The sequence below is a fragment of the Saccoglossus kowalevskii genome, chromosome 11 (genome assembly GCF_978046115.1).
Source record: "Saccoglossus kowalevskii chromosome 11, keSacKowa6.1, whole genome shotgun sequence".
NCBI lineage: Eukaryota > Metazoa > Hemichordata > Enteropneusta > Harrimaniidae > Saccoglossus > Saccoglossus kowalevskii.
In genome coordinates this window covers 7,634,559-7,648,586 of record NC_140651.1, presented here as the reverse complement: position 1 = coordinate 7,648,586, position 14,028 = coordinate 7,634,559, and the positions used below count along the sequence as shown (strand labels likewise).

Here is a 14,028-nt window from a genome sequence, read left to right as displayed (position 1 = left end):
CCTACTAAAATAGATAATGGATAAAGTTGTGTGCATACAGCTCTATGGAGAGATTCTTCAAGGAATACTTAGCTGGTTTTACAAAAATAGTCTCAATGTTTTAACAGAATGACAATGTAGCCTTCTACGATCCTCTAACAAGAAAATGTTATGATGGCGCAAGGTGTGCCCGGTAATTAAATACATGTTGCATTCACACCATTCTTACAAGATAAACTGCCTAAACATTTGACACACATTGTGAGCCTGCCTACTTTGAAATAAAAAAAAAAGGTAAACACAGTGGAATTGGAATTCATTTTAGGACACTAACACCCTTTGCGAATAATTCTTGGTGCAGCTTCTACCGGTACCCTATTTAAGATCTACCAGCAAATGGACTTCTATCAGATTTTATTGAAGTCTCCTTTTTCCACTTGAAGTGAACATTTGTGTATCACCAGCAAGATTGCTTTGATAGGATAAAGTGAATGCCATGCAGACATCAGAGTTATATGTTGATGCATTCTTAATGTGAAGGGACTCTGAATATTGTGTATTTGCAAGACTAGGTGCGATACAAGATGGAGATCACAAAAAAGTACTGCGAGACACAAATTAGATCTTCATCGTAGGCATCAAATTTGTATACATGCATCTTAAAAATTGTTGGTATAAGCTACATTTATCATGTATTGCATGTCTGTCCATCCATCCGTCCGTCCGTTGTAAATACAACAAGTAAAATACAAAAAGAGTATGCACAACATGAATTTTTATTTGCAATGCAATCAAACTACTGAAAAACAGAAATCACTAACATTTAATGTTCATGTAATTTAAGAAAAAAACACATTCCTAATGATTAGATAAATATGTATGCCGACATTAACATCTGCTAGGTAAGTTTGGTTAGACCATGAACAAATGTGAAATACACATCCAGTGGTAGTACAAAACAAATCACCAAGGGATGTTTAAAAGTCACAATCACTTCATTTTACATGCAGCACCTATATTCAATTTTATATAACCCTGTTTTTTCACTGAAGTTGAAAGATTCATTTTAAAGTAACTTGTATCCATGTATTGATTATTTCTAGGTACAATGTCGTGTAGAATATAAATTGAGTAACCACAGCAAGCCCAAAACTGTTCCTTTAATTTGGCCCTTTCGTTAATGCACCATTCTTAAAATAGAATACTCGTGATTATTTTCAAAAATCTTGCATTGACTAAACAATCAGAAAAAAACACTTTATATGCTTATTATTTACATTACTCCTATTTTTGGTAAGCCTACATTTCCATTATACAATAGTATCGATGGAATAGGGGATGTACCGAATAAAATGGGATTACACTTTTATTATTTATTTAGCACCAACAAATCTTTCAGACACATCTTTCCAGTTGACAATCTCCCATATGGCTTTCACATAGTCTGGTCTGACATTTTTATACTGCAAGTAATAGGCATGTTCCCAGACATCAATTCCCAGTAATGGTACCAATCCTGTAATAAAAGACAAAACAAGGCGTTGTCAATTTTCATTGTAGACGCAAGATATATAATCAGATGTGTAATGTATGCATGGAATTTTAAATTTGATTGGTTCAGGCATGTATGAGATATAGATCTGTGGAACTGCATTCGCTTAAACTAGATGACTGCCAGACAGCCATTTTGGATTTGATAAACATCTGTTGAATATACGATTGTTTGAACTTAATCGGTGAGAGATATAGCTGGATACGAACCGATGCATGCACATGTGCACAGAGATCAATCCATAAATCCCTGTTTTCATACATAATTTACTTTAAAACAGATGGATAGTTAACATACCTGTGGTAGATTGCAGTGGGTCTTGGTTTGCACATGTAGCCACTACCAATTTACTTGTGGCCCTGTCATACCCTAACCAACCCCATCCAGATCCTTGAATAGCAATTGTGCTAGCACTCATTGTTTTTACAAAGTTATCATAAGATCCAAAATCTTTGTTGATTTGTTCCAAGAGATCACCTGTAAAGTAGTAATGTTATGCCTATTTGCATGATCACATGATGAACACACTGCATTTCCATTTATAGCCAAAAATTTACACACATTCATACTATATATAGAACGAGTAATATTTCAAGAAGTGCTGTCCTAGATATAACATTTACTTTATTTACCCCATTTTCTAGTTTCTTTTTTTAGTATCACAACTTATTTTTTTTGCTAATGAAGGGCGTTGGTCGTCACACTACGTATACGCAAGATATGGGTCTTGTAAAAACAAACATGACGACTTGGACTCTTGCACAAACCAACGAGTACAAACCGAGACGTTACCAAGCCTTAAATAAATTATTAATTGGGTATTTTTTTTAGGTGATTGCAAAATATCAAGGAAGTCATTGGTGGTAATTAGTGCCCAGGTCAAAACTTGTACTTGTGATTTCCATTAAAAGAAAACATTGGATTGTGGGAAATTTATCAACACAAATGTTGCACATGCGCGCTGTGACGACCGCAGCCCTTTACCTTTGTATTAAGCATTATGTTTCTATGTATGAATGCAATAAAGTTATTATAAACATGACTTACACGATGGGTGGCCACTTTTTCATTAGAGGAAAGATTATATACTTACCAGATGGTTGGCCACCTCCATTAGGGGAAAGGTTCTTCCAGAAAATTGAGTGGTTAAGATGACCACCACCATTAAACTTCAAAGCTGGTGCCAACGAAATAATCTTGGAGATATCACCTTCAAATAAACAAGCCATGCATGGCACAGTCCTCATTAATTATCAAATTTAACATATATAGTTTTGTTTATCTGTTTTTTTTCTCTAGAAATAGGAGATAGGGTTCTCCCTACCAGGGTGTGGAGTTTTTGATAATTCTAAGTTAAAATGTAGCATTTTATGGCTTCCTTAGGGCCAAAATTACTATTAGACAGGTCACAATTGAAGACTGGCCACATGTGATCCCTGGTCAATCAGAATTTTATGGTTGCCAAAAGATCTGCTTTCCAGGGTAAGAGGCGCATGGCCATGGCATGAAGGTGCTGACTATTATGACTTTTTTAACATTTAAATGATTGACATTCATCTTGTATCTGATTGTCAAACAAGTACTTGTCCCCGAACAGCATTAATTAAATCAAAATCGTCCATTTTGGATACATCTGTATATCTATGACATGATGTTTAATCAATATATACAATTTGAACATAATCAGTCAAAATATGGCAATAGAACTGCATTCATTTAAAACAACTCATTGTTAATGACACAGTCCCGTCCAAAATTTTGTAATCTGACATATCAATTTGATGCTGATGAAGTCATTGAGATTAGATTGAAACCATTAATAGGAGATGGATTTGTAAAATATTATGATTTAGTGCTTTTACATGAGAATTGGACATTGGGCAGTCATATTGAATCAAATTACAAAAATAATGTTCATGTTGATGTATCTATTGGTATACTGTGTTTGTACAAAATTTAAACAGAAATGTTCATTACATTCATGGGAAAGTAGGCATGGGTATCATGAAAAACAAAATGGCTGCCTGCCGGCCATATTTGTTCCAATTACGGAAAAAAATATGACGTGCACCTATATCCCAGTATGTATGATCACCATGCCAACTTTGATCCAAATCGGCCCTGTCATCTCCGAGAAACTGCTGCGGACACGTTTAGGTATAAGGGCTTCGTCCGAGCGAGGACTAACAAAATGGTAACTAGTCAGCCATATTCAAACCGATTTGAAAGACAAAATGACATGCATCAAGGTCCTATAAAATCCATAAATGACCAAGATCTGGTTCAGGAATGCCAGAAATGCTTGATTTTTATGATTTTTCAGCACAAAAATGACCACCATGGACAGACAGAAGCTAAAAAACATCTGAATTTAATACTATACCTTTATTTGTTGCCTCTTTGAGTTGTTCTTCAGCATTATTAAAATTATTAACATATGTTTGATGATGTTTTTTATGATGTAATTCCATAATTTCACTGCTAATAACAGGTGATAATGCACCATAGTCATATGGCAAGTCTGGTAATGTGTGTGCCAGCCTGGTGGATAGACATGCCAACATGGGTGGGTTGGTAACCAATCTGTAAATTATATATGAACAAATAAGTACTAAGCGGTTTTGCTTACAAAGACATTTGTACAACTACAGTGTAAGCCCTATAGTTTTCCCATAAGGCATTGCTTTGAGCATGCTCAGTTTGGTTACTTGTAATATGGCGCCCGATTTGTAATAAATATTGTTCGTCCAGTTATCTGTCTAGTATTGACTCTTGTTTCAGCCATCCTAACACGACATGGTGTCAGAAGTGGACCTGAATATTTGAAGTAACACTACAGTACTCCATACGCTCGCTACCTCTAGTGGATCACGGAAAAAAATGACATCTTGCTCTCACGTTCCGTTTCCCGACAAGTTGGACCTCTCTGATGATAGAAGTCGCGCTGCTGACTGGGAACTTTTTGAACAGGTATGGACAAACTATGAAATATCTTCAGGTCTTCTCGAGAAAGACAAGAAACTACGTACTGCCACTCTACTCACATGTTTCTCTAAGTCGGCACTCCAAGCATTCAACTCGCTCAGTGTTGACAGTGAAGGTGACAAACAAGATATCGAAATCGTTATGGACAAAATGCGTGTATTGTGCGTCGGTCAGACAAATGAGACTTACGAACGTTATCTATTTAATATGCGTGTTCAGAAACCTGATGAGAATTTTGACCATTTCTATGCAGCAGTGTTGAAAATTGCCTCAAATTGCAATTTTGGCAATCTACATGATTCTCTGATTAGAGACCGTCTAATAGTTGGTGTTACTGATCAAGCTATTCGGAAAAAACTACTGTATGAACGGGAGCTAACTCTCAAGAAGACACTTGAAATTTGTCGCACGTATGAAATGACTACTGCTCGTTTACAGTCTATGGATAAAGATATGTCACATGGTACAGATGCAGTTGTTGGTTCTGTTAATAAAAGTAATAACCCTGCTAAGAAAAAGTACCAGAAACGTAATTTCACTGCACAGTCTACTTTTCAGAGCACTCAGAACAGGGTCAAAGGTCACACATCCAGTGACAGTGCTTGCTCCTATTGTGGTAGAGGGACTCATGACCATAAAAGGTGCCCAGCTCGAAATGCAGACTGTAGAAAGTGTGGAACACGTGGTCATTATGCTGCTGTGTGTAGATCATCGCAGACTAGCAAATCAAACGTTACCAATGTACATGGTATAACACAAGATGACAAACCTTAAGCATTTCTAGGGTTTATCGGCCAAGGTGGACAGTCAGGTGATGGGTATGTGAATCTCAGTGTAGACGGTACCACTCTCAGATTTCGTGTTGACACAGGTGCAGACGTTAATGTTATTTCTAGCGATGTTTATGAAAAACATTTCAAAGACAAAATCCTCACACCCCTACAACGTGTACTTAGAGGGCCTGATAGGAAACTACTATCTACACTAGGGTCATTTCAAGCAAACATTGAAAGTCAAAATAATCATACACAGGCCGAAGTATGCGTCATCGCTGGCAATGGGTTATCACTACTGGGACGAGACACCAGTTGCAATCTCGAACTTGTATCCTTCAATGTGGGTAGTATCGAGGATTACCCCCAACTGTTTAAAGGTTTAGGTGAAATGCCCCATCCATATAAGCTCCAGTTAAAGGACAATGCGAAACCGTACTCAGTTCCAATACCTCGCCGTATTGCTATACCACTCTTGCCAAGAGTCAAGGATGAACTTGAGAGACTAGAATCGCTCAACGTCATACGTAAAGTCACCGAACCGACTGACTGGTGCGCTCCAATCGTCGTTGTTCCAAAGAAAGATGGAAGTGTTCGGATTTGTTGTGATTTCACTAAATTAAATGAATCAGTGAAACGCGAACGACATCAACTTCCTACCGTAGATCACGTTCTGGGTCAGATGGCTGGTGCGAAAGTATTTTCAAAGCTTGACGCTAATCGAGGTTTCCACCAGATTCGACTCGCAGATGAACACTCTCAATTAGCCACATGTTTCATTACACCATTTGGTCGTTACTGCTATCAGCGTCTACCCTTCGGTATTAACTCCGCTCCCGAACACTATCAACGACAAATTCACAGTATGTTAAGTGGTCTTGAAGGAGTAGCAGACCTGATGGATGACATCGTTGTCTTCGGCGCAAATGAAGCAGAACATGATGCGAGACTAGATAAAGTACTTAATCGTCTTGTTGAACATAGTGTGACACTAAATCGTAGCAAATGTGAATTCAGAGTACCAGAAATCATTTTTGCTGGTCACGTGATTGGAGAAGATGGTATCAAGGCTGATCCTTCGAAAGTGGAAGCGATCTCTCGTATGCCTAAACCCGAAAATATATCCGATCTTCGTAGGTTCATGGGGATGGTTAATCATCTTGGTAAATTTCTCCCAGATTTGGCAACTCACTCAGAGCCACTCAGACAGTTACTATCAACCAAACAACCATGGTATTGGGGAGATGTTCAAGATAAAGCGTTCGAAACAATCAGGAATTTGATTTGTACAACTCCAACACTGATGATGTTTGATCCATCTCGCGAAACCTGTGTATCAGCGGATAGCTCTTCATATGGGCTTGGTGCAGTTTTGAGACAACTGGATAATGATAATATTTGGAAGCCAGTTGCGTACGCATCAAGATCTTTACTTCCAGCCGAAACTCGCTATGCGCAAATTGAGAAAGAATCTCTAGCTGCAACCTGGGGATGTAATCGTTTCGAACAGTATCTGATAGGACTAAAGTTCACCCTAGAGACAGATCATAAACCCTTGATCGCACTATTGGGATCTAAGGCACTTGATGAACTGCCACCGCGCATCCAACGAATGCGAATGCGTCTCATGCGATTTGACTATCAAATTAACTACGTCCCTGGTAAGGAACTGTATATCGCAGATACTCTATCACGAGCTCCGATATCTAACGTGTCTTTGATTACAAGCGATCCATTTGATGATGATGAAATGGATGCTTACGTAAATCAAGTAGTGGAGGGATTCCCTGCAACAGATGTACGATTGAAACAAATTCTCGATCACCAACGTGAAGACGAACTCACTCAACAATTATGTGTGTATATCAACAAGGGCTGGCCAGACAGAAGTCAGCTGAAAGATGGACTTTTGAAACAATATTGGCAATATAACTCTGATCTCACTATAGTAAATGGTCTCCTACTATACCGCTCACGCATATTCATTCCTTCGTCATTGCGTATAGACATGTTAGATCGTATACACGAAGGTCACCAAGGAATCGTGAAATGTCGACAGCGTGTCTCACAGTCTATTTGGTGGCCAGGGATATCTCGTCAAATTGAAGACCTCGTGAGGGGATGTAGTATTTGCAGTAAGATCTCCAGAAACCCGATAGAACCGCTGAAACCTTCTATATTACCGATTCGCCCATGGCAAAAAGTAGCAACAGACCTTTTCTACTACAAGAAAAATTGGTATCTACTAGTTGTTGACTATTTCTCTCGATTTATAGAAATGGCAAAACTCTCTGATTTGACAAGTGACACAATAATCAATCACTTGAAATCAATCTTTGCAAGACATGGTGTCCCTGAGACCGTCGTTAGTGACAATGGCACACAATACATGTCTACAGAATTTAGTACCTTTGCACAGGACTATGGGTTCATTCATATAACCATGAGCCCCGGACATTCCTCAGGCAACGGTGAAGTGGAAAGAGCTGTAGCAACTCTCAAAAAAATGCTAATACCAGCGAAAGATCCATATGCCGCTCTCTTGTGCTACCGAAGTACTCCTCTCGCTTGCGGATTCAGTCCAGCAGAATTACTTATGAATCGCAAACTCAGAACCAAACTCCCAGTCGTGCCAGAAAATCTAGAGCCGGTTGTTCCTAATCGCAATTTGCTAAGATCTAAGGAAGAACATATTCGTCTTCGTACAAAGACAAACTTTGACAGTCGTCATCGAGTCAAAGAACTTTCACTACTACCACCGGGAGGTGAAGTATGGATTCCAGACCGAAAGGAAAGTGGAATAGTAGAATCACAAGTACATGACAGATCATACTTGGTGAAAACATCTACTGGTAGTTTTCGCAGAAATCGTGTTCAACTGAATAAACTTCCAGCTGACAGTGTGAAGACTCCACGAGACTCTGCAACAGACAATACTGAACTTAGAAACCCTAAAATACACTCTCCAGTAAAATCACATAGTGTAACAGAGCCCATTAAATTTGATACTAGTGTTATGAAACGCCCCTATATAACCCGTTCGGGCAGAGTATGCAAACCCAATTCTAAGTATACTGACACTTAACATGCATGTATTCATATTGCAGAAACTGTAGTTGGATTGTTATTCCCTATCTGTTATTTTGGCATGAGCCAATATGTTAAACAGTTATCTAGTTCGAAATATTTCCTGTGTTACAGTTCCACGTTCGATGTAATTTTATACTTTCTAGTTTGGCAGAATCGTTTATGCTTGTTTTAGGACACTTGAAAGCCATATACATATGCAAACAGTGGACTAAACATAAAGAAAGGGAGATGTGGTGTAAGCCCTATAGTTTTCCCATAAGGCATTGCTTTGAGCATGCTCAGTTTGGTTACTTGTAATATGGCGCCCGATTTGTAATAAATATTGTTCGTCCAGTTATCTGTCTAGTATTGACTCGTGTTTCAGCCATCCTAACACGACATACACCCACCCAACACACCTCAGTGTTGTTGACTTCTATTTGGTAGTATAACTGCATCTGTGATAGCTGAAATGCTATAATACTTCTAAGATGTTACCAATTCAGAACAACAAACATACAACCATTTCAGTCGCAACTTGCTCATACTGCTTTGTAAGGTTGACATAAATTAATAATAAACCAAACTGCTATGATAAAAAATAATACAAGCTCACAAGTTAATTATTATGCAAATTAACTAATTAATATGGACAGACTTCATTTACACAAACAGCAAGCCCTTAAGTTTATGCATTTGACCAAACAAAGATACACAAAGAAAATACTGATGGCATTTTGGAAAATGCTGATTGGTCAATAAAGTGGGCATTATCAGCGACGTGCATCATTTCACCAGTTGATGTCCTTGCCGGGTCTTTTATTCTAATTTGGTCTCATGGGCGAACATTTTTCTGTACTAGAGTACTGAATATGAACACTGTATTCATAAACCAGATGAGTAAATATCCCAGGGTAAATGTTACTTAGGGCCCTCTCTCTCATAAATCAAATGCTAACCCCACCCCCTCTAGTACCCCTCCTCCATTTCAATTGTATACACCCCTCTTTGAGTCACTTATAATTATTTGAATTACATTGGGGCTGGAGTGTTACGGTTCAAGTTAGGGGTGAGGGGGCCTTAAAAAACTCTTTTATAATTGTATTTATTTATTTGCTGCGTTCATTTTACTGATTTTAAAGGGCAGTGGCCATAGCGACGCGTCATTTTCGAAGTGGAGTCCCATGCGACGTACTGGTAAATACAATGCACACAAAATACAATAGCTCTACTCGACAGAAAGCTCGAGTTAATATTTGGGAAAGTTAGCATCAACCTTAACGAATTCAAACAGATTCAGTCCTGACACAGTTCTTGGGTCAGACTTGGGTCAACTGGTTCAATGGCTGTCTGCCGGGGTTGTATGACAAATGCTAGACTGGCTGAAATTAAAATTAGAATAGTCCCGCAAAAAATCATTGGTGTTTATCACGTATCGACCATTCACATAAATACCATAAAATGTTTCATGTTTACCTCTTAGCGACTGCAGCTCTGCAAAGCATAATGAATTTGGATGAAGTTATCAGGCAACTGTGTTAATCAGACTGAGCACACGCTTTATTTCAAGCACAATGTTTCAAGTCTGAAGCTGACGTCAGATTCGAAGCGTTGGATTCTAATCATCGGATTGGTGCTGGATTGCATTTTCCCCACCAAAAATGCTGTAGGACAAAATGGAGTAAAAACCTTTCTCAATTTGATAAAGAAAAAAATATGTAAAATGTAAACAACTATTTTAAATAAAGTCTAATAATTATTGTCATGTGATCACACGATCATGCAGATTTATTGATCAATGATTGTATTAACACATAACAATCCTCGTTACAATATTGAAATTAATAAAAAAAACACAAGAAGTACAATTAAATCTCTAAGACATATAAATCCTCCGCAATGTTGATTGTAAATGATTGCAAGAATCTTGTGCAAGTATATTGATTATACACATTTCAGGTAGCGACTCAGGTTCATGTCCTCCTATTTAAATTTATTTTTTTATAAAACTATGAATAAGATAGTTTGTGATTACCATAATCGAATTTGAATATAATTCCAATCATGTGATATGAATCTGACACCAAATTCTATCACATTCGTGCTGTTTATAAGTTTGTGCTATCTTTACTCCAAAGAATTGCGCATGGGCAATGGACATGTAAACTTTACATGTAAACACGAGATGGCCGTAAACAAATAACAATATTTATTTATAAAGTCTTAGAAACGCTTCAAAAAGCATACACGTCAACAGCAAAAAGTACTACTATAAAAGCCTTTATATATGTAAATTGTTTAGTCTTTCATTCCTAAATTTCCTAAATCAGGTGAAAAAGATTAGAATTTGTTTTGACAAACGTTTCCCAAAATCTTATTCAAAAAATATGAAGAATAAAATAAATGTTATACCGGATTATCTCATTTGTCATCATTACAAAGCTTACATACCCTTATAGTTTCCTGTTTCGCAGCGCCTGTTCGAATTTCATGTGAATGAACAATGTATTTTACAAGCGTTGTATACGTCGCTTCGAGTCCCATATCAAACAGGACGCGGCGCGACGTCTGCCGCCCTTTAATAACCGAGCTTATTACGTGCTGACAGCATGTGCACATTTTTCAATGAGTGTGCACAACAGTCATGCCATGCTAACCATTAAAAACCATACATCATTTTTTTTTATTAAATACTAATAGTATATTATTTGTATACTTTTTGTTCTTATATGATTCATGTATTTTGGAGAAAAACAAATATTCCACTGGCTATTGTTCTTCTATACAAAAGGAGTTACGTAACACACGTACAATGTGACAACACACAACCAGTAATGGGGCTGCAGAATATGCCAAATTCGCAGTAAATGTATTACTTAGTTAAAGCACGGTTACTAGTAACCGTGGTTAAAGTACGAAACGAAACGCTAAAGGTATTTAACGGCACGTTTGGGGCATCGGTTCTAGTAAACGTAAATTATTATAATGTATTGCCACATGACATCACCGTATTCAAATATGATAGATTCACTGAAAGCTAATATTTTCTCGCTTCTTTCCATGAAATGTGTACAACAACAATTTTGAAATAGCGATATCTAATATGTATTTATATGTTTAACATATTTATATGTTTTAGTTTCCCCAGGAGTAAATATTCTTAATTTCCAAATTTTGTTGTTGTATAGCTTCATTATTTGGATAGTTGTGCATATTTTGCAGTTCAACTGCTTTGTCTGTCCAGAATACTGTAAAACACGTCTTTTTAGCTAGCATGTCATTTTAACCGGCTAATTTCGCTAATTCAAGATGTCGCTAATTTAGAATAAAGTATATGAGATTATTGGCATTTTAGCTAAAATAAGATTTTGTAATTCATGATGTCTTGAGTCAAATTCGCTAAAATGACATGTAGATATTTTAATGTGTTTTACTTTAGTTCAAGGATTGGTTGTGATTTTGGCAAGAACTCGGTCATACATGTCATCAATTAATTAAATCCCATATACCTTCTATCTAATTATCGCATTTATTATAGAGAAACCAGCAAACCATCACTTTAAATGTTATCGAAGACAACACATGTTGATTTATTATTTAATTAGCTCACACTATCCTCACGTCATCTATCTTTCTAAAACTACATTGTTATTTTCCTTACAAAGTTTCGGTAAAGATTTTGTTTCTGCTACCCTTCAGCATATACTTTTGACGCAATTAAGTTTAAAGTTGACTTTTCGTTTTCGACATTGTGAAATTCTTTCGTTTTTTGGAAGAAAACCCCTGAAAAAAATGATTTTTACAAAAGTTAAAGATTTTGTTTTCTGCTACCTTCAGCATATACTTTTGACACAATTAAGTTTAAGGTTACGCCTATATAGACAGTGCGATAAAGTCTTTCCGTTTTTTACATAGTGAAATTCTTTCGTTTTTAGGGAGAAAAATCCTGAAAAAGAAACTGATTTTGACAACTGCAAGATAATTCAGAAATTTATATTAAGAATAATTCATAACGAAATGTATTCCCTGTGCACCCTTAAATGATTTTCATAATTACCGATTACACAAGAATACTGTAGAAAAAGGATATGTTTATATATTCTATATATTTTTGCTTTTTATTTGAAAGAGTGAAATTACAAACTATGTTAGTGTCTTCAACAACTCATGTATGAACAATAACTTTATTAAATATGAATATACTTGGTAGAAATATTGTATTTTTCTGCATAAAAACGAAAGAATTTCACAATGTCGAGAACGGCAAGTCTTTATCGCATTCTAGTACATGTATATATGATATGTTTGAGCAATAGATTCGCAAAATAAAAAAAGTTTAGATTTCTTTAAAAAAAAATAGAATTGAATATTTGTATTTAAACTATGGCTACCATAATAGCTAGTGACCCAGGCCGCTCACGCCTAACGAAACGAAATTGGACTAAAAGTATTCTGTTTGGTTGTAATATTTGAATAAACAATCAATTTATATTGACTTTTAAAACACTATTTTTTCGGCGTATTACTACGGAACAAAAGAAAACATAATTGATATCACAAGACACGGATTTTAACAGCGCGCGGAATGGATACACTCATGCATGGCAAATGTTCAGGGAACTTGACAGGAAGATATGGCACCAAATGTCCAATCGACAACCCGTACATGTACGTTCGTAAACTGAATACGGATAAAGTACACACAAAACTATAAAATAATCATCATAATCACATTACCACCACTATGAAATGTATGTAAGTGTAAATAAACAGTATTAATCAGATTAATTATAAAACAAAAGTGAAGAGAGATATTTCGGATCCGATGCGAAGCCATATGAAACCGGACAATGAAAACATATACTGCGACTGCGCATAGTCTACTTCCCAGTCTTTCTGTACTGTTGTCATTAATACAATGTTGACAGTAAGCACCAGTGGTTTTCAATCGTCCCCGAGTCGTGATCGTGAAAATCGAATGCACCGAAAATGATGATATCCAACCCAGCCATTTCCCCCAACTTGAAGTGGGCGTTGTTTATAACACTATTAAATAGAATACACGGTCACCTTGAAGCCTTGATGGGAGCGAGTACCCCAGGACTTATTAGTATGTCAAATTCGCACTTACTTGAAATAAATACACAGTGTACGTACTCACAACTTTAATCACGGTTTTTTTTTAGTAACCGTGCTTTAATCATGGAGGTAATAATAGCTGTGACATTTGTTGTATGTTGACATTGTGCTGTAAAGAATTTCTATTGTATGGAATAAAAGATAGTTAAACCAAAAAAAAAAAAAAAAAAAAAAAAAAAAAAAAATAAGAACCTCCATGCTTTAATGGAGCTCGTATTAATATACTAATATTATGTAATGCAGTGGCGGCGGCACGGGGGGGCAAAAAAGATTGGGGGGCGTCGCCCCTCCAAAATCAAGCTGAAACTCTTCGTGTCAGCCAAATTTGCCCCTCAAAATGCAGGAAATAGCGTTTCAGATGATTTCAAAATGTTTGAGGTGGAGCATGCCCCGGACCCCTAGTAAGGTCGCGACTTCGATGCAAGGTTGGCGAGCAGATCCCCCACCCCCACCCCCCGTGCAACATTTCGTGCCGCCGTCTCTGTAATGTTAATACAAAAAATGAATAAATAAATGAACACAAAAACAATC

General features: G+C 36.8%; 1 protein-coding gene across 1 annotated transcript; it reads right to left on the bottom strand.

Moving 5' to 3' along the window:
- Positions 1-737: 737 nt before the first annotated feature.
- Positions 738-9,976, bottom strand: LOC100366429 (superoxide dismutase [Mn], mitochondrial-like). The gene is made up of 5 exons (XM_002741756.4): positions 9,835-9,976; positions 3,915-4,114; positions 2,625-2,741; positions 1,829-2,008; positions 738-1,495 (listed from the first exon to the last, which is right to left on the bottom strand). The coding sequence occupies exons 1-5, from the start codon at positions 9,861-9,863 to the stop codon at positions 1,353-1,355; spliced, it is 669 nt and encodes a 222-aa protein (XP_002741802.1). The 5' UTR covers positions 9,864-9,976; the 3' UTR covers positions 738-1,352.
- Positions 9,977-14,028: the final 4,052 nt, after the last annotated feature.